The sequence below is a fragment of the Mustela putorius genome, unplaced genomic scaffold, assembly GCF_011764305.1.
Source record: "Mustela putorius furo isolate JIRA1106 unplaced genomic scaffold, ASM1176430v1.1 tig00003869_pilon_pilon_pilon, whole genome shotgun sequence".
In the NCBI taxonomy this organism is placed as follows: domain Eukaryota; kingdom Metazoa; phylum Chordata; class Mammalia; order Carnivora; family Mustelidae; genus Mustela; species Mustela putorius.
Window position 1 is genome coordinate 22,278,532 of NW_025422021.1, and position 21,308 is coordinate 22,299,839.

General features: G+C 37.0%; 1 protein-coding gene across 1 annotated transcript in view; it reads left to right on the forward strand.

Annotated features, from left to right (window-relative positions):
* The window catches only part of CCDC148 (coiled-coil domain containing 148), a 235,562-nt gene that overhangs the window by 140,724 nt on the left and 73,530 nt on the right, over nt 1-21,308 (forward strand). Inside the window, exon 11 of the mRNA XM_004743903.3 lies at nt 18,026-18,166. Coding sequence (XP_004743960.1) covers nt 18,026-18,166 — 141 coding nt within the window. The remainder of the gene's footprint in view (nt 1-18,025; nt 18,167-21,308) is intronic.

The window sequence follows — 21,308 nt, forward strand, 5'->3', positions numbered from 1 at the left end:
GCTTCCTATTTGGGTCCTAAGAGTTAGGAAATCCATAAACTGTAATCGTTTTTATCACATTCTATAATCATTTTCCTTAATTTTTGTTCTCAGTAGTGGTCTCCACTTCATAGTTTCAAAATCATCTTATTCTCATAAAAAAAAAAAACAACTGTTCCAGTGGTTACTGATCTATGAGAATTTCTCTTGAGGCTCCGTTCATTAAAATAATAACTCTAGGGGCGCCTGGGTGGCTCAGTCATTAAGTAAGTGTCTGCCTTCGGCTCAGGTCATGATTCCAGGGTCCTGGGATCAAGCCCCGCATCAGGCTCCCTGCTCAGCAGAAGGCCTGCTTCTCCCTCTGTCTGCTGCTCCCCCTACTTGTGTGTGTGCTCTCTCTCTCTCTTTCTCACTATCAAACAAATAAATAAAAAATTAAAAAAAAAATAACTCTAAGGGAAATATCAGAGCTGTAAGGTATAAGCTATGCTATGTAAGCCTGTGCATTTAAGAATAGTTAACTAATGCTTATTTACACTATGTAATACACATCTTCTACTTTCTCCCTCTAGAAATCATTCCATCCTGAATACAGGAATGGATTCTAGATAACTCCTCTTCCCAGTAATCCCTTTCACTTGTATTAATTAAGCAAATGCCTTGTTAGGCAAATTTTATTTGTATTTTATTTTTAACCATAGCCCAAGGTAAGAAAGCTCAGAATTGCAGAATAAAATATGAAGCCATTCTGGGGTTGGTGTCTTTATAGAAAATCTCAGATACAAAACTACAATTACTGCCAAGCCGAGAGTTGTCTCAACCTTTTATAGGATGTTTGTAAGATCACAGATATCTTGTGGGCACCTGGGTAGCTCAGTGGATGAAGCATCTGATTCTGGCTTTGGCTCAGGTCACAATCTTGTGGGTCCTGGGATTGAGCTATATCAGCCTCCATGCTCACTGTGGAGTCTGCTTGAATATACTCTCCTTCTGCCCCTCCCCCATTCAAACATGAGTGCTCTCTCTCACTCTTTCAAAAATAAATAAATATATATTTTTTAAAAAGGTCATGCTGGGGGGAGGGGGTTTGGGAGAAGGGGGTGGGATTATGGACATTGGGGAGGGTATGTGCTTTGGTGAGTGCTGTGAAGTATGTAAACCTGGTGATTCACAGACCTGTACCCCTGGGGATAAAAATATATGTTTATAAAAAAATAAAAAATTAAAAAATATATATATATAAAATATATATATATACAAAAAAAAGGGTCACATATATCTTTATAAAATTTCTTAGAGTATCTCCTATGAGTTTGCATTGTTGTGGATTTTATTGATTACAAAACTGCATAAACCTTGATCTAGAATATAAGTGATATATAAACTAGTTGGAAAGTGGGATGTGCATGTGAAATGGTTAATAAACAAAACCTCTTTTATCTTTTAAAAAAATTAGATGTAATTGACATGTAACATTGTATTAGTTTTAGGTGTACAATAAAAAGATTTGAAAAGGTATATATTGCATGGAATGATTACCACAATAAGTTTAATTAACATCCATCACCACACAGAATTATTACTTATTTTTTCTTGTGGTGACAACTTTTAAGACTAACTCTCTCAGCAACTTTCAAATACACAATATGTTATTGACAACCATAGTCACCATTTTGCCTATTACAAACCCAGGACTTACTTACCTTACTGCCGGAACTTTGTAACTTTTGCCTCCCTTCATCTGTTTTACCTCAACCTCTCCAGCTCTAGCAACCACCAATCTATTCTTTGTGTCTATGAGTTTATTTTGTTCATTTTAGATTCCACATATAAGTGAGATCATACAGTGTATGATCTCTGACTTATTTTGCTTAGCACAATGCCCTCAAGGTCTTTTCTTCTTTTTTTTATGGCTGAATAATATATATGATATATACATATATATTATATACAAATACACATGTATGTGTATGAGACACATTTCCTTTATCCATTCATCCATTGATGGACAATTAGATTTTCCCCAAGTCTTGGGTATTATAAATAATGCTACAGTGAACATGGTTGCAGATACACTATTTTCAAAATAGTGATTCCGTTTCTGTTAAATAAATACCCAGAGGTGGAATTTCTGGATCATATGGTATTTCTATTTTTAATATTTTATATTGTTTTCATAGTGGCTGCACCAATTTACATTCCCATCAATAGTACACAAGGATTCGCCTTTTCTCTGTATCCTTGAGAACACTTGCTATTTCTTGTCTTTTTGATGTAACAGGTGTGAGGTGAGATCTCATCATGGTTTTGATTTGCATTTCCCTGATGATTAGTGATGTTGAACAACATTTTTTTCATATACCTGTTTGCCATTTGTAGGTCTTCTTTGGAAAAATATCTATTCAGGATCCTGCCCATTTTCAAATTGTTTTCTTTTTCTAATGAGTTGTGTGAGTTCTTTGTATGTTTTGGATATTAACCTCTTATCAGATATATAATTTACAGATATTTTCTCCCATTTGGTAGATTGCCTTTTTGTTTTGTTGATGGTTTCCTTTGCTGTGCAGAAACTTTAGTTTGACATAGTCCCACTTGTTTATTTTTGCCTTTTTTTTGTGTGTGTATTTACTTTTGTGAGGCTTATAGCCTAAGCAAATATACAGTTTATGGGGTCCTGGCTGTCTCAGCCGTTATGCAGCCGCATTCGGCTCAGGTCATGATCCCAGGGTCCTGGGATCGAGCCCAGGCTTGCTTAGTGGGAGGCTTGCTTTTCCCTCTCCCACTCCCCCTGCTTGTGTTCTCTCTTTTGCTGTGTCTCTCTCTGTCAAATAAATAAATAAAATCTTTTAAAAATATACAGTTTATAATCTGAGTTTTGGACGCTCATTCATCTATCTAAGAAATATTCATAGAGAAACTACTTTGGGTGAGGCTGTTCCAGGAGTGGGGTTAGAGCAGTTAAAAAAAAGTCAAGTCCTTGTTACCCCAGAGCTTAAAGTTTAGTGAGAAAGACAAGAAAATAAAATCAATTAATAATATTATTTTTTTCAGCTTTATTAAGAAATAATTAGTATATCACTGTATAAGTTTAAGGCATACAGGATGATAATTTGATTTACATATATTGTGAAGTGATAACCACAATAGGTTTAATCAATATCCATCATCTCATGGTCTACAGTGTATCTAAATGTATCTAACAATAAAAAGAAAGAAAAAAAAATTCTCCTTGTGATAAAAACTCTTAAGGTAATATACTTTTATAAGTGATAAATGAAATGAAAATAAATGTAGACAGACTAGAGAGTGATTGGATAGTGTCTATTTTAGACACTATTCATGAATACAGACCAGAGATGGGATAGCAAATGTTGGATAAAATAATTAGGAGGAGGCTCTGAATGACCCTGAAGGAGAGGTGAATGGAGTGAGGATTTTCTAGGCAAAGGCCTGGGACAGAGATAAGCATGAGTGTGTAGAAGTAGGGAGAAGAGAAAGAGGCAAAGGAGGAAGAAGAAGGTGTGGACTGTCTACCCTGGAGAATAACAGGAAATAAGGTCATATGTATGGGTTGAAGTCCAAATATGCCTTTAAAGATTGAATCCTCCTTTTGAATAAAGTCGTGTCCAAGTAAATAGTTATAAAAGCCACTTGAAATGATAACCATTGCAAAGCCCCTATTATTAAATCTTGAGCAAAAATATGTAAGAAATAATGTAATAGACAAATGTATACAGAATAGGTTGAATCAAAGTGACACTGAAGTCAGGAAAAGTCAACTGGAAAATAAGTCCAAGAACATGGTTAACATTTGTGTAGCACTTATGTTTTCTTATCTCATTTATTATCCATTCAGGATTATTTATTAAGCATCTGTTAGGTGTCAGGTGGTATGTAAGATGCTGAGGATGTAATGATGAGCCAATCAGGTACAGTCCCTATCCTTGTGGAGATCACAGTCTGGTGGGGAAGCAGACACTGGTCATGTAATCATAAGACTGAATATTTCATTTTAAACTATGAGAAGTATCTTGAAGGCAAAATAAATTGTTATGGGAATGTGCAACTGGGAAGGAGGAAGCTTTACCTCATAGGGTATAGGGTGGTGGATAAGGCTTCACTGCCAGCATTGGAACTGAAATTTGGAACTGAGTAAGTATTGATTAGGAAAAGGTGTGGGGAAGCAAGGAGGGAAGAGCATTCCAAGCAAAGGAAATGGCATGTACAATATCCACATGGCTGCGGAAACGTGGCCTTTTCAGGGATTTGTAAGATGGACAGGTGCACCTGGAGCACAGAGAATGACTCTATGAGTGGTATGGGGTTATGAATTGGGGCTGCAGACACAGGCAGAGCCAAACCCTGGAGGCCTTATGGTCCCTTATTGGAAGCAGTGGAAACCATTGAAAATGTAGGCAGTGAGATGGGGATGTGGGCATGGAGTGAAATAAGAGCGGATGCCAGATGCATGCTGTAGCATTAGGATGGGAGCTGTGAAGATGGAGAGAAGTGAATGGGGGTCTAAGAGATAGTCAAAGTATAGTCAGCTGGACTTAGCCATTGATTATAAATGGAGTGCCAGGACAAGCAGAATGATTCTTGAGTTTCTGGCTGGTACAAGTTGACGGTGTTTACACAGAAACCCTGTAAGGCATGCATCACTGCTGTCCCATTTTACATTAGTCTAGTTCTAGGTGGTTAAGCAAGGGACTCCAGAGAATGCCATTAATAAATTAGTAGGACTCAAGCTCTGGTTTATTATTGCAAAACCTGGGTTTTCTCATCTATATTATGCTTCTGGGTGGATTGCAGAAGGAATAAGGGCTGTGGCTTAATGATGGCAACACAATAACTCTTGTCTTTATATTACAGAGTCATAGAATTTTAGCATTGGAAGGAAGTATAGAGAACTTCGTACTGTATTTTTGAAGCTTCTTTGACCATAGCCTACAATGAGGAATGTATTTTATATCTCACACACACACACACACATACACACTCACACAAATGGAAACAAAAATTTCTTGAAACTGTGTTACTATAATAATATGAGATGCACTCTGATATTTTCTATTCTGTTTTCTTTTGTAAGAAAACACTAGTACCCATCCACAAAATCAATTTCATTATCTACTAATGAGTTGTGGCACTGTTTTGAAAAAGTGAACTACTCTTCTTCATTTTTTTCAATGAGGACTTGAGGCCCAGAAATAGGAACTGATTTCCCTGGATCTCATAGCCAACAGGCAAGTGATTTCCTGACTGTTAGCCCCATTTTCTGACAATAATATACAGTTTAGCTTTGTCAGCTTCATACATAAAACTGACTAATAGTTTTCTGCTTATTGACATTTAGTTTGTTCCCTTCTCCACAAGTTTTGTTTTACACTAAAGTTAAGACCCTGGAGGACCCAATTAAATGCAACTTTGCAAGACTTTATTTGAAAAGCAAAGGACATGAAACAGTCAATATAATGGTGAATAATCTTTGAGATTCTGCGAAAGACTAATAAAAAGCCATGGAAAATGGAAAGTGGTTATCAAAGTGAGGTGATAAAGAATACACTTATGAAATAACCCAAGAAACCAAGGGGGAAGTTATGAAACCAAAAGAAAAAAAAAAACAAGTCTTTCTGCTAAGTAAAAATGCCAAGGAGAGAATGGAAGGCTTTAATAACATACGCAAAATCACAGGTACCGTATTTCATGAGTAAATTTAAACAAGAATGGAACCCATGAGATTAAAAAGCTTAGGTAATTTTGAAAAATAGTAAGACAATTGGAAAGAACTTAATGAAACTATTAGATTAAGATTTAATAAAATGAAAATTTGAAATTTACTCAGCTGAACTGAATCTAGAAACTTATAGGAATATTGAAGGAGAAGACAGAGAGCTTACCATTTTTTTAACACATGACTTCTCATTCTAGAAATGTGAATTAGTGACTGAAAATCCTGACAAGGTTTTCTGGATATTTTCCCTGTCAGGCAAGCAGAGATGGAGCTGTGGAGGCATGGAAACAACTAGGACTGGGGAAATTAAGAATTAAAAGTCTCCTGTGGGGGAGTCAGAAAACGGTAGCATGTGTGGTGGGCAGGGGTGTGTGTGTGTGTGTGTGTGTGTGTGTATGTGTGTGTGTGTGTGTGTAGTTGAGCATGGTTGCCTTTTCTTTCTAAAGATCAGTCCAGCATGTGTGGTGGGCAGGTGTGTGTCTGTGTGTCTGTGTGTGTCTGTGTAGTTGAGCTTGGTTACCTTTTCTTTCTAAAGATCAGTCCAGTGTAGGGAAGGGGAGATGTTGTCAATTTAACTGCCAAGGATAGTCTCAGAGCCTTATCTGTGCATTTCTCAAGTAGTTCTTGAACTGTTTTTAAGTACCAGATGCCATGATAGGCTCTGTAGAGAGGTTATAGATAAAACAAATTTGGTCCCTGCCCTTAAGAAGTTTATAGCCAAGTTGGAAGTACAGGTAAATGGTTTAATGCATGCTGTAATAGAAGAGTGGGACAATGTGCTAGGGAAATGGAGAAGAGACACCTAGCATGGACGTGGTAAATTAGGGAAAGCTTCCTGGAGCAAATGATCTCTAAGCTCAGACATGAATAAGGATAAGTAGAAGTTAGCCAGATGAAGTGTGAAGAAGACAAGTTGCTTGTTTCAAAGATTACATCATACCATGAGTTCAGTGTCTTTATAAAGCATGGGGCTGGCATACAATAAGCCCTCATAAATGGCAGTTTTTAATATTTTATTGCTGCCGGTTATAGGTAGTGGTCAGACAAAGCTTTTCCTGTATAAGACAACACACATGACACAATGTTTCCATAAATATGAATGATAGAATTCTATATTAATATTTATCTATTATTATTTAACAGGCATATAAAATACTGTTATTTCTCATTGCAGTTCATTTTGCTTGCAGAAGAAAATTGCAGGTGTCATATATTGCAGTCTCTCCATATAACAAAAATGTAAAACAGAATCAGGATAATATAACTTAAAGAAATCATGAAGTCATCTGATCCAGTCCTCCCCTTTAACACACAAAAAGACTGGGTTAGCCATTTGCTCAAAGTAACAATATTATTGGTTAGTGGCAGAGATAAGACAAAAAAGGAGATGTTCTGCCAACAGTTCATTATTTGTTTCCTTCATACCACATTGCCACTTGTAGAATTTTTTCAAGGCCTTCAACTTTGCTGTAAAATTGTGTTACGTTTGTTACCTTGATATTAATTTCCACTATTACCTTTGAAGTTTTGATGCGCTTTTAAAAAAATTGTTTATTTTTTTAAAATTTCTTTTCAGTGTTCCAGAATTCATCGTTTATGCACCACATGCAGTGCTCCATGCAGTACGTGCCCTCCATAATACCCACCACCAGGCTCACAACCTCCCATCCTCCTCCCCTCCAAAACTCTCAGTTTGTTTCTCAGAGTCCACAGACTCTCATGGTTTGTCTCCCCCTCCAGTTTCCCCCAACTCACTTCTCCTCTCCAGCTTCCAATGTCCTCCATGTTATTCCTTATGCTTCACAAGTAAGTGAAACCATAGGATAATTGACTCTCTCTGCTTGACTTAATTCACTCAGCATAATCTCCTCCAGTCCCATCCAAGTTGATACAAAAATTGGGTATTCACCCTTTCTGATGGAGGCCTAATACTCCATTGTGTATATGGACCATATCTTCTTTATCCATTCATCCTTTCTAGTAGTTTATTTACTCTGAGAATATGTGTATTTATTAATTTCACTTGAACAATTTTACTTTTACATTAAGAGCAAGGAATACATATAATGCTACTAACCATTTTCATTTTAAGCCCTTAATTTATTATTTGCAGTAGATGAACATATTTTAAACCCCATTTGTTCTTTGTTGGGTTAAGATTTCATTCAGACTGTACCTTTGCAGGAATATTAAGGTATTAACTAAAGACCTGGGAAAATAATCTGTAGTTAATAATCTAAATAATGCTCTCCTTCTAACATGCACCTGACTGCCACGGTGGTAATGTTCTTTCATGGGTATTATTGTTGCACAGTTATGCTCACATGCTCTGTTTAAAGCTATATAATTAGCAAACCACTAAAATGTTCTTCTGGGCTATTCTTCCTTTTGCTCACTGTTCACTCAAGAGTCTTCTATATTTTAGCTTGTTGTAATAATATTGATTCCTTTGCCCACCTGCCAGCTTTCTTATTCTTGGGCATCTGAAAAACACCATAATTGGTTGTCATTCTCTCCACATGGGAGCCATCCAAATCCCTTGACTGCCTCTGGGAATCCATTGGATAAGGATTTTTTTTTTCAATGGCACCCGCTTGCCACCAGATTCTTCACTGCGTCCATTGTGCATTCTGAAAAGTCCTGTTTACCTTACTGCCTGGAAACCGATTACTGCAGAGCCTGTTTCTTGTCAAGATCTCACAACTCTAACTACTTAGGATATAATGCTACCTTCAACAACCTTCTCTCCTTTATTCTTTACCTTTTTTTTTTTTTTTTGAGTGTGGTTATAATTACAGATGATATTGTAGGTTATTGATTTCAAGCAGACCTCTAAGGGGCCCTAACGATTCTCATAATTCCAATATTAGGTGCAGCAATTTAGCTTCTAAAGGTTGATGCTGACTTGCTTGAGAGTCTTTTCGCCAGAATTTCATGTATATGTGTGTTATCTGACATCTTAACCCATTGGCTTTTGATTGCTGAACTTCAGTTTGTTTCATGATTTTTTCGGTGTGTTTGTCCCATTTCAAAACCTACCATAGCCTCTCAAACAGTTTTTACTTATGTGGACTTAATATAAACTTAACCAGCTAAGAAAACTTAAAAAAATAACAACTTAAAAAATAAAACTTAAAAAAATAAAACTTAAAAAAATAATTCTCTTCTCTGGAGAACAGGAGAAACATCATTTAGACTTCCAAATACAAAGAGGGGTAAATTGGCTAAATTGGTGAATGAAGTGTGTTGCTCCAGTTTTATTGGTCTGGTTTTTGTTGTTGTTGTTATTATTATCATTATTATTTTGCTATACTTGCCTTTGGAAACAGACATCTTCTCCAATTATAGATATTTGCTTATGCATTGACTTCTTTTTTTTTTTTTTTTAAAGATTTTATTTATTTATTTGACAGATGGAGATCACAAGCAGGCAGAGGCAGGCAGAGAGAGAGGAGGAAGCAGGCTCCCTGCTGAGCAGAGAGCCCGATGTGGGGCTCGATCCCAGGACTCTGAGATCATGACCTGAGCCGAAGGCAGCGGCTTAACCCACTGAGCCACCCAGGCGCCCCTATGCATTGGCTTCTTTAAGTCTTAAGCATCACATATAATCACATTATAATTCCTGGGTTAGTCTTCTTTTTTTTTTTTTTTTTTAGATTGGGACGCCTGGGTGGCTCAGTTGGTTGGGCAGCTGCCTTCAGCTCAGGTCATGATCCCAGCGTCCTGGGATCGAGTCCCACATCGGGCTCCTTGCTCAGCAGGGAGCCTGCTTCTCCCTCAGCCTCTGCCTGCCGTTCTGTCTGCCTGTGCTCGCTCTCTCTCCCTCTCTCTCTGAAGAATAAATAAAAATCTTAAAAAAAAAAACCAAAACTTAAAAAAAAAAAAAGATTTTATTTATTTATTTGACAGAGATCACAAGTAGGCAGAGAGGCAGGCAGAGAAAGAGAGAGAGAAGCAGGCCCTGCCGAGTAGAGAGCCCGATATAGGACTCAATCCCAGGACCCTGGGATCATGACCTGAGCCAAAGGCAGAGGCCTTAAACCACTGAACCACCGAGGCACCCCTATTCCCATGTTAGTCTTAAAAGGTGAGAAGAGTAGTTCTAAAACCCAAGCTTCTTTCTACTGAAATTTATAAAACTAGTAGTCTTAGTACTCAGAAAGGCTAAATTTATGCTACTTTTCTTTTCATTAGTTCAATGTGCCTCAAATCTCCCTTACTACTGTCTGAGAACCTTGAGACTACAGTATTTTATTATATAAACCTCTTTGTACATACATTATATCTTATGGTTTCTTTATTTTTACAGAATTTATTTTACAAAATTTATTTTTACAGAATTTTTAGAATTTTGAATTTTGGAAAAATTTAAACATATACAAGTCTATTATCACTCAATGGCAACAATTATCAAATCATTAATCAAATTGGTCTTATGTATACTGATACCCTTGAGCATTGGGTAATAGTGAGCAAATCCCCAGACATCATACCATTAGATCTGTTAGTATTTCAGTATATACCTCTAAAATTAGAGAGACTCTTTAAAAAAGCATAGCTAGGGGTGCTCAGTCAGTTGAGTGTCTGACTCTTGATTTCAGTTTAGGTCGTGATCTTGGGGTTGTGGGGTTGGGTCCCCCATCAGACTCTCTGCTCAGCGAAGAGTCTGCTTCTTTTCTTTGCCCTCTCCCTTTACTCCTCTCCCTTCTCTCTCTCTCTCTCTAAAATAAATAGATAAATCTTTAAAAAAATTAAAATTAAAAACCAGAACTATGTTATAATCATACCTAAAAGCTTCAACAATATTTCCTTAATAGTATCAACTAATCAATATCCAATATTTTTGTTTTATAATTTTTATTTAGTTTATTCAAATCAAAACCAAATATAATCTATACATTGCATTTGATTACTATATTTCTTAAATCCCTTTATCAATAGTTCTCCTTCCTTTTTTCTTGCAATTTGTTAAGGTCCTTTAATGCTTTTCAAATTTCAGTTTTGTTGATGACATCCCCATGTAACTATTTCTCCATTAGTTGAATTTCCCATAACATAATAGATAGGTCTAGCAAGTTGATGATATTCATTTCTATTTTTTGGCAAAAATACTTCAAGGAATGCTGTATATTTCCATCAGGAGACCAAAATATCTTCTTGTTTCTCTGTGATGTTAACATCGTTCAGTTGTTACCAGCCTGATTCTTCTATTATAAAGTTTCCCATCTACTATTAACATGAAGTATTTAGTAGTCATTGATGATCATAAACAAGGATTTATGATTTCATTAGCTGTTACAAAATGGTATGTTCTAATACATTTATTTCTTCTTCATTTATTAGGTTTTGTCTAAAAATGTTTGTTTTGGTAAATTACATAGAAGGTAATTATTGGGCATCTATGATGTGCCAGTACTTTGCTAGACGGTATAAGAGGAAGACAAAATACATATGTATCATGGACCCTTCTGTAATTAAAAATCAAACATTATGCTCAAAATGATTAGAGAACACCTATGGTATGGTAAGTGAAATAAAAAAAGAGAAACGATTATGGTTTGAAGAATATTTCATGGAAGAAGTGGAACATGTACTGGGCCAAGAAGCATTCAATGAAGTAGGGGGAAATGGAGGGTTTTCAGATGGGAGAGCAGTTTGGACCAAACCATGAGGCTAAGAACAAGAATGATCACATATGGAAAGGCACAGGAAGAAAAAAATCTATGTAGAGATTACAAATTAGTTAAATTAAAACAAAGCATTGATTTTGAATAAGAAAAATAAATTACTTAAGTCCTATTGGGATAAATTGGCATCACCCCATGAAATGTGGCATTTTTCTCAATATATTTGGCATAGACTTTGGGTGAACAAAAAAACTACAGCAAAGTGGCCCAGAAAAAATCAGTACTTTAGAAATTGATTTGTTGTAAGTAAAACTCATCTGATCTTAAGAAATATAAGATTGCCCAAATCACATGTAAAATGTAAAGAATTAGTTGTTTTGATAGGTGTACACAGTAATAAAAAATACAAACTATAGCGATACTTGTGGTTCCACAGAACAAACCAGGATATTTGAAAAAAGAGGCAGTTTCACAGGGCTTGTGAGGGTGGCAAAGTTAAAGATGTTCAGTTTAATTTTGAAAATTGTATTTTGAGTACACGTGCAAATAGTAAAGACCTTAAACATTTGTTAGGATAGAGTTGCAGACAAAAAGGCAAAGCTGATATTGTGCACTTTAGTCATACACACACAGAAGTGATAGGTTAACTCATAGGAGACACACATAACAAACATAGAGAGGCTGGGTTCATAGAAAGAGACTAGCAATAGGAGCACCTGGGTGGCTCAGTCTGTGAAGCGCTGGACTCATGATTTTGACTCAGGTCATGATCTTGGGGTCATGAGATTAAGCCCCAGGTCAGGCTCTGTTCTCAGCATGGAGTCTGCTTGAGATTCTCTCCCTCTGCCATCACTCACCACCACCACCACTCATGCTCTCTAGCTTTCTCAAAAAACAAAACAAAACAAAAAAAGGTAGCAGGAGAGAGTTGAGTTGAGAATGGAGGATGGACAGAACAAAGAAGAGAGTAGGATACATTAGTAGAGAAGCAGAGATAACGTTGTTGTGGGTCAGGAAGGAAAGAACTTTAATTGGGAAGAGATGGTCAGCACCACCATCACTAGCAACATTTGAAAAGACACTTGATTTTAATACAGTATGTTACAGATGGAAGATGGCTTACAGGAAGGAATGGTTTGAAATTGAGTGGAATGGTTTGAAATTTGAATGGAGTGGGAGATCAGGACAGAAGACATGTGATCTTATCCTAGGAATGGGCTTCCAAAAGAGATGGTAAATATAAGGACTAGGGAAAGCAGCAGATGGGGAAACCTAGGTGTGTCTGAAAACCAAGAGTCTGAATTTCCTTGTTTTTGGGGGTGGGGAGATCTATTTATTTATGTTAGAGAGAAAGCACATGTGAGGAAGAGAAGGAGCCAGGGGTGGGGGAGAAAAGCAGACTCCCTACTGAGCATGGACTTCCCCCCCACCTTGCCCCAGGCTCCATCTCACAACCATGAGACTATGACCTGAACCGAAATCCAGAGTTGGGCACTTAACCAAATGAGCCACCCAGTCACCCCTCCTTGGTTATTTTGGTAAATAAGACAAAGTATATTTTTAGAAAACAAACTTAGAACAGTGAAAGTGTACAAAGAGCTTTACTATTTAGTCACTTTAATTCATTATATTTTAGGATATTTTATTTGTTCTATTCTCATTACCATAATGAGTCATCCTTATATCAAACACAAGATATGAGGTATTAATTTGGAAATGCTAGTTCCTTTCTTTTCTGAAAAGAATTCTGCATCCTCATCTTCCTTCTTTCTGCTTTCTTAATTTTCTTAAGTGTATGTAGAACATGTAAATGTTTGTTTCTATTTTGTTAGTTTCATTGGTTTGCTGCCTACAAAGAATAACACATATTTATTGAAAAAATGTCACTCAGCACAGAAAGGCTTAAAGAATAAATTTTTTGAATTTCATGAAATGATGCTATTCAGAGATAACCAGTATCATTATTTTGGTAAATCTCCAAGTCTTTTTCTAGGTATAGATATAGAGATGAATAGGGGAGGAGCAAGATGGCAGAGGAGTAGGAGACCTAACTTTCCTCTGGTTCCAGGAATTCAGCTAGAGAGTTAACAAACCATTCTGAATACCTACAAACTCAACAAGAGATCCAAAAAAAGAATAGCAGCAATTCTGTAGTCAGAAAAGAGACCATTTTCTGGAAGTTAGGACTTGCAGAGAAGTGAATCTGAGATGATATATGGGACAATAGACTACAGGGGGTGGGGCCAGCTCCTGGCAAATTATTGGGCAGCAGAGCACAAAATCAGAACTTTTAGGAGTCTGCTCCATGGAGGGACATCACTCCAGTGGCTAAGCAGCAGAGTGGAATCCTTTCAGTGTGGTCTCAGGATCCTCAGAGTACTCCCAGGTATCAGAGTGGGGAAGCTGGCTGAGGAGATGGAACTGAGGAGTGGGCTCTCAGCTCAGGGTTGCCATAAACCATGGTCTCCGGGACAGTTGGCCACTACTCTTCAAGCAGAGACCCAACAAGCAGCAGCTCTGGAGTGGCACAGGAGCATGCTGTAAGAATATGCTAGGTTTGGAGACTCCAAATGGGCCATGTGCCAGAGATAGAAATGCTCAGTCACAGGCCAGATGAGTTCAGAGTGCAGCCCGAGACCAGAGAGATAAGCATGATTGACTGCTTTTCTCTGAGGAGTCACTGAAGAGGGGGGCCCGAACTCTCAGCTCCTCTGGGGTCAGAGATTGGGAGGCCACCTTCTTCATTCTTGTCCTCCAACGCTGTATGGAAAGCATTCAGGGAACAAAAGCTACTGAGACCAAAACTGAGCAGATTAATCAGCCTGGTCCCTGGCAAGGGTGGTTCAATTCTGCCTTGGGCAAAGACATTTGAGAATCACTGCAACAGGCCCCTCCCCCCAGAAGATCAGCAAGAACATCTAGCCAGGACCAAGTTTCCTTACCAATGAGAACTGTAGAACTCCCAGTGCTAGGAAAATACAGCACATAGAATTCATGGCTTTTTCCCCATGATTCTTTAATTTTTCAAAGTTAAATTTTTAAAATTTTCTTTATGATTTGTTTTTCTATTTTTAAAATCTTTTCCTCTTTGCTATATTTTTAAAGATATTTTATTTATTTATTTGAGAGAGAGAAAGACAGACAGTATGAGAGGGGAGAGGTCAGACGGAGAAGCAGACACCCTGCCAAGCAGGGAGCCTCATGCGGGGCTTGATCTTGGGACTCCAGGATCATGACCTGAGCCAAAGGCAGTCACTTAACCAACTGAGCCACCCAGGCACCCTCCTCTTTGCTATTTTAACCAACATCTTATCAATCAATACCTTTTTAAAAATCTTTTTTAATTTTCATTTTTATAGTCATATTCTATCCCTTCATTGTATTTAACCTTATTTTTTGTATATATAAGCTTTTCTTTCTTTAAACTTTTTGGGATAGTTTCTTCTAGTAGACAAAATATACCCTGAATCTAGTGTATGGCTTTTAGTCTCCCATCTGATCACATTCTCTCCTTTTTTTTTGTTAAAAAATTTTCCTTCTTTTATCAACCAACTTATTATCTTATCAATTCCTTTTTTAAAATCTTTCTAAATTTTCATTTTTATAGTCTTATTCTATCACTTCATCAAATTTACCCTTGTTTTTGTATATATATGTTTTTCTTTCTTTAAAATTTTGGGAGGCAGTTTCTTCTAACAGACCAAAAGTGCACCCCAAATCAAGTGTATGGCTCTATTCTATTTGCCAGCCTAGGCATATATATATATTTTCCTTTCTTTTCCTCCTAATTTTGGGTCTCTTCTGATTTGTTTAGTGTATATTTTTTCTGGGGCCTTTGTTACCCTTTTAGTGTTTTGTTCTCTCATTCATCTATTTTGCTCTGGACAAAATGACAAAGCAGAAAAACTCACCTCAAAAAAAGAACAAGAGGCAATACTGACAACTAGGGACCTAATCAATACAGACATTAGGAAGCCATCAGAACTAGAGATCAGAATGATGATTATAAAGATGCTAGCTGGGCTTGAAAAAGCATAGAAGATACTAGAGAATCCCTTTCTGGAGAAATGAAAGAACTAAAATCTAACCAAGTTGAAATTTAAAAAGCTGTTAATGAGATGCAATCAAGAATTGTTACTGCTCGGATAAATGAAGAAGAAGAGAGAGTTAGTGATACAGAAAACCACATGATGGAGAGTAAAGAAGCTGAAAAAAAGAGATAACTGCTGGATCATGAGGGGAGAATTTGAGAGATAAGTGATACATAAGATGAAACAATATTAGAATAATTGGGATCCCAGATGAAGAAGAAAGAGAGGGGGAAGGGCAGAAGGTATAGTGTAGCAGATTATAGTGGAGAATTTCCCTAATTTGGGAAAGGAAACAAGCATCAAAATCCAAGGGGCACAGAGAACCCCCCTTAAAATCAATAAAAATAGGTCCACACCCTGTCATCTAATAGTAAAACTTACAAGTCTCGGAGACAAAGAGAAAATCCTGAAAGTAGCTTGGGACAAGAGGTCTGTAACCCACAACTGCAGAAATATTAGATTGGCAGGAGACTTATCCACAGAGACCTGGCAGGACAGAAAGGACTGGCATGATATATTTAGAGCACTAAGTGAGAAAAATATGCAGCCAAGCATACTATATCCAGCTAGGCTGTCATTGAAAATAGAAGGAGAGATAAAAAGCTTCCAGGACAAACAAAAACTAAAAGAATTTGGAAACACCAAACCAGCCCTACATGAAATAACAAAAGGGGTCCTCTAAGCGAAGACAGAGCCTAAAAGTAACATATACCAGAAAGGAACAGAGACAATATACAGTAATATTCACTTTACAGGCAATACAATGGCACTAAATTCATCTTTCAGTAGTTACCCTGAATGCAAATGAGCTAAATGCCCCAATCAAAAGACACAGGGTATCCGAATGGATTAAAAAAAGAAGACCCATATATATGCTGTCTACAAGAGACTGATTTTAGGCCCAAAGACATCTCCAGATTTATAGTGAGGGGCTAGAAAATCATTTACCATGATAATGGACATTAAAAGAAAGCTGGGGTGGCTATCCTTATATCAGATAAATTAGTTTTTTAAACCAAAAGCTATAAAAAGAGATGAGGAAGGACACTATATCCTAGTTAAAGGATCTGTAAAATAAGAAGTTCAAACAATTTGTAAATATCTATACTCCTAATATGGGAGCAACTAATTATATAAACCAATTAATAACAAAATCAAAGAAACACATCAACAATAATACAATAATATAGGGGACTTTAACACCCTCCTCACTGAAATGGGCAGATCATCTAAGCAAAGGATCAACAAGGAATAAAGACTTTACATGCCATACTGGACCAGATGGACATCACAAATATATTCAGAACATTCCATCCCAAACAACAGAATACACATTATTCTCTAGTGCACATGGAACATTCTCCAGATTCTCCTGGGTCACAAGTTAGGTCTCAACCAGTACCAAAGATTGGGATCATTCCCTGCATATTTCAGACCACAGTGCTTTGAAACTAGAACTCAATTACAAGAGAAAGTTAGAAGGAACTCAAATGCATGGAGGCTAAAGAGCATCCTACTAAAGAATGAATGGACCAACCAGGAAATTAAAGAAGAATTTTAAAAATTCATTGAAACAAACAAAAATGAAAACACAACTGTTCAAAATCTTTGGGATGCAGCAAAGGGGATCCCAAGAGTAAAGTATATAGCAATACATAGATGTTATTTTATGTTGAGATCATAATATTAGTGTAGTTTTGCACCTGCTTTTTTGCATCTAATAATATGTTGTGGACATTATTATGTCAATGAATATAGGTATAGACCATTCTTTCTCAATGGCGGTCATTGCATGATGTATCAGAATTAATTTAAGACATCTCCTGTTGCCAGACATCCTGTTGCTGTGAATGCGTGAATGAATGTTTAGTTGTCTGAGTTTTGATTGATCTTGGTGTTTGACATGGAATCAATTAGACTCTTTCCAATTTTTCTGCTTAAGCAGCACCACAGGGAACCCTCCTGTGGATACATTTTTGTGCACTTATCCAACTGATTGTCTTCTTTGAGTAACATCCCCAAAATGTGGTTGTGGGTCAAAGGCTATGCATATTTTATATTGTGATACGTATTTATTTACATATTGTCCAGTGTCCTTTAGAAGTGCAGTACTAAGTATGCTTCTACCAATAATATCAATCAATACCCAGAAAGTTCTTTTAAATGTCTTAAAATTTCATAGGATCATTTGAGAACTTTTGAAAACTGATTAGAAACTTGAACTGTCGTTTCAGAAAAACAAACCTGTGCAAAAATAGAGAAATTTATACGTACTATTTTTGAGAATTCATAGATTCTTTGAAGTCAATTCACAGACTCTTTAGGATCTCAGTCCATGAATCTAAGTGAAGAATCCCTGAATGAGATGATTTTAAAGTTGCTTTCTCTTTTAACACTTACACACACTTGCACACACACACACACACACATACACACACATCTTACATACACATCATGCACACGCCACACACACAATTTTAATGTGTATTTGGAAAAGCTTTGACACCTGCTTGATATAGAACATAGTTTTATAAAACCTCTGTAAAATCACTTGACTGGGTATAGTTATTGGAATGAATTTCCATTTATTACAGGTTCTTCAATGGCGAGCCCACCAGGAAGAGGTAGCACAATTGGAAATGGAAATTTCTGCCAGAAGAAGAGAAAAGGAGAAGGAGAAAGAGAAACTTTGGAAGGAGAAGGAATTGTTACAAAGAGCAGAGAAGAAAAAGAAAGTATGAAATCTGCTATTTCTGCAAACGTGTGAATGAATGTTTAGTTGTCTGAGTTTTGATTGATCTTGGTGTTTGACATGGAATCATCATAGACAGTTCTTAGAAAGATTCATAAGGTTCTAGTAGAGTCTTGCTTCAGTTCATTTAAGCTTCAAAATTTGTGGATATGGAGGAGAATCCACTTTATTAACCTGCATGAGCACAGGTACTTGTAGTTAGAAGAAAGGCCGTAGGGAAAGAAAAGTCGGGGTTTATGACTTGTTAAGTCTTGTTCTTAGTAGGAACATGCAAAGACAAGAGGATACCAGGGTAACATTTTGGTTGACTGCAGTGTAGCAACCAACTGTCAAAAGAGGTCTTTGCTGGCAAAATACATCGTACCAAGGTCAGAGCAGCTTATGGCACACCAGAAAGCCCTTTAAAGAATTTACTTCCTGACTTATTATTTGTTAGATTGTTTGTCTTTCATTTGCTGACACAAATTCATCACTCTACTTTTGAGCAAACATTTGCTTCCCAGTTTTCAAAAAATTAATCACAACACTTATTAACAGCTTCAAAATGATTGCTGATATTCCATGGAAGGAAAAAAGTGAATTTGAGATGGGATTTTAAACATGTATCTAGGGTATTTATTTAGATGTTTTTGTTTATTTTAACAATGTTTGTGGTGTAAACAAACACATTAGTACTCATCACCTAGCACTGAAACTGTTTAAGGTTTTTTATTCTTTTATAGATTTATTTTATTTTACAGGTAAAGTTGAAGTTCTCTCTTGAGGATGTACTGAGTACCATTTTCCTTCTTACCTCCTCAAAGTCAGTCTCGATCATAAATCTTATTCCTATCTTTACAGGCCATCAATTGCTTTTAACATTTTTTTTTTTTTAAGATTTTGTATATTGACTTGACAGCAAGAGAGCACAAGCAGGGGGAGGAGTGACAGAGGGAGAGGGAAAAGCAGGCTCCCTGCTGAGCAGGAAGCCTGATGTGGGGCTGGAATCATGACCTGAGCAGAAGGCAGACACTTTACCGACTGAGCCACCCAGGAACCCTGCTTTTAACATCTTTTAATATGTAATTTGTGACTTTTACATTTTTTCCTGAATACTTTGGGACTGTATCATTCTGTGGCATGTACTTCTTCATTTAACCTTAACTTTTGAGATACAGCTATATTAATAAACAGAGATGGAGTTCACCCCTTTCCACTGTGATATACTGTTTCTTTTTTTAAAATTTTTTTTTATTTTTTATTTTTTAAAGATTTTATTTATTTAAGAGAGAGACAGTGAGAGAGAGCATGAGCGAGGAGAAGGTCAGAGAGTGAAGCAGACTTCCCATGGAGCTGGGAGCCTGATGTGGGACTTGATCCCGGAACTCCAGGATCATGACCTGAGCCGAAAGCAGTCATCCAACCAACTGAGCCACACAGGCGTCCCTGATATACTGTTTCAACAGAGAACAAAGCTGCCTTTCATCCCTTCTCTTAGTGGTTGACATTTATGGTTCTGAAGTTTCGTTCTTGCAACCATGCTGGCATAGCCACATTGAACATGTCGACTGGGTTGTGTGTGCACAGCTCTCTCCACGGTACACCAAGGAGGAGAATTAATGTGTGGTAGGATTTGTATGCTTTTAATTTTATAAAGTTTCTTTTAGTTTATAAGATAATATAAATCTTCTTTTTGACTTTCACCAATTGGATGAATGTGAACGGTATGTCAGTATTTTAAGTCAGGTTCTCCTTCAATCTTCAAAAGTGAAATTGAAAATTTTCCTCATGTTTATTGGGCCATTTTCTTCCTCTGTAAATTGCTTATTAGTACTTTTTGTTTGTCTGTTTTTCTTTATTAATCTGTAGAAGTTTTATAAATTCTGGATATTATTTCTTTTTGTCAGTTATATTTTCTTTCATTGGTCATCTGCCTTTAAATTTGGTCTATAGTGTCTACGGTTCAATGGAAATTTAAAATGATCAAGTAATCAAAGTCATTAAACTTTTCTCCTTTGTAAACTGTGCTTTCTTTTATGAACCACATCCTGATAGTGAGAGCATCTTTAGAGTTCTTGATCACTTCTGCTTAGTACCATGTACATTTTACTGGCCCAGGACTAGTGCATGTATTGTGTGAGATTGGGACCTGTGCTGTGAGATTGCAGACAGTGCTAACTTAGCACTCATACACAGCACCAGCCTGGCTTCCTCTGATGACCCTTCTCCTTCTCTGGTCCTAACCAGAAAGTTAGCCCCCTTATCACTTTTCTGGGGAGTGGTCTTGGTGTGTCTGAGTCTCATTGTGTGCATGGACAAGTCCTACAGGACTTAGTGCTCTTCTTAAGAGGCATGATTCCAGCTCCCATGAACGAAAGTCTCATAGCTACTGTTAAAGACCCAGCCACCAGCTCCTCAGGCCTGTCTCAGGCCCAGTTCTATACAAGAGCCCTTTGACTCTGGCTCCCTCTTTCTGCTCTGACTTTGAGTTCCATCTTTATCTTCAGCACTGGGGCATTTGTGTGTATTTGTGTGCAGTTGTGTTATAGTTTGTCCAAAATTTCTATGTGTTTAAAGTAGGAAAGGAGATTTCTATGTCCATTCAGACAAACTGACCAAATTTCTGGCTGCCTTTATATATACTATGAATCCAGACTCTCTTTGTTCTGTTTTCTATGCTAGAGACAAATTTTAGTTCTTTACTGTTTTGGCAGAAACCCTCCTATAGTTTCTCAAATCAGCAACTCCCCCTGACTTGAGACTGATTGCTTTGTTAGCTGATTCTCTGGTTTTCCTCATCTACTGTTTCACCTGCTTGGATTTCTCTTCTCATAAGCTAGCAGCCATAGAGGTAGAAAAACTATTACCATGTATAATACCCCACCTGAGGATTTCTGAATAACAGATCGTCTTTTTTCCTAATTCTTCTTCTCAGCAACTTGTCTTTTAGGAAATGACACTGTCTTTTTGCTGGAATAACATTTTTAATTTGTATTCCAAAGTTTACCCTGGTAGATGCCCAAGTCTTTTCAAATCGACCTTTAAATTATTAGATTACTTTTTCTTCTGTGCTTTAAAACTTGAGTTGAATATAGGATACCCAGTTTTCATAGTTTTATCTCAAGACTCAAAGTAAGTTGTTATTC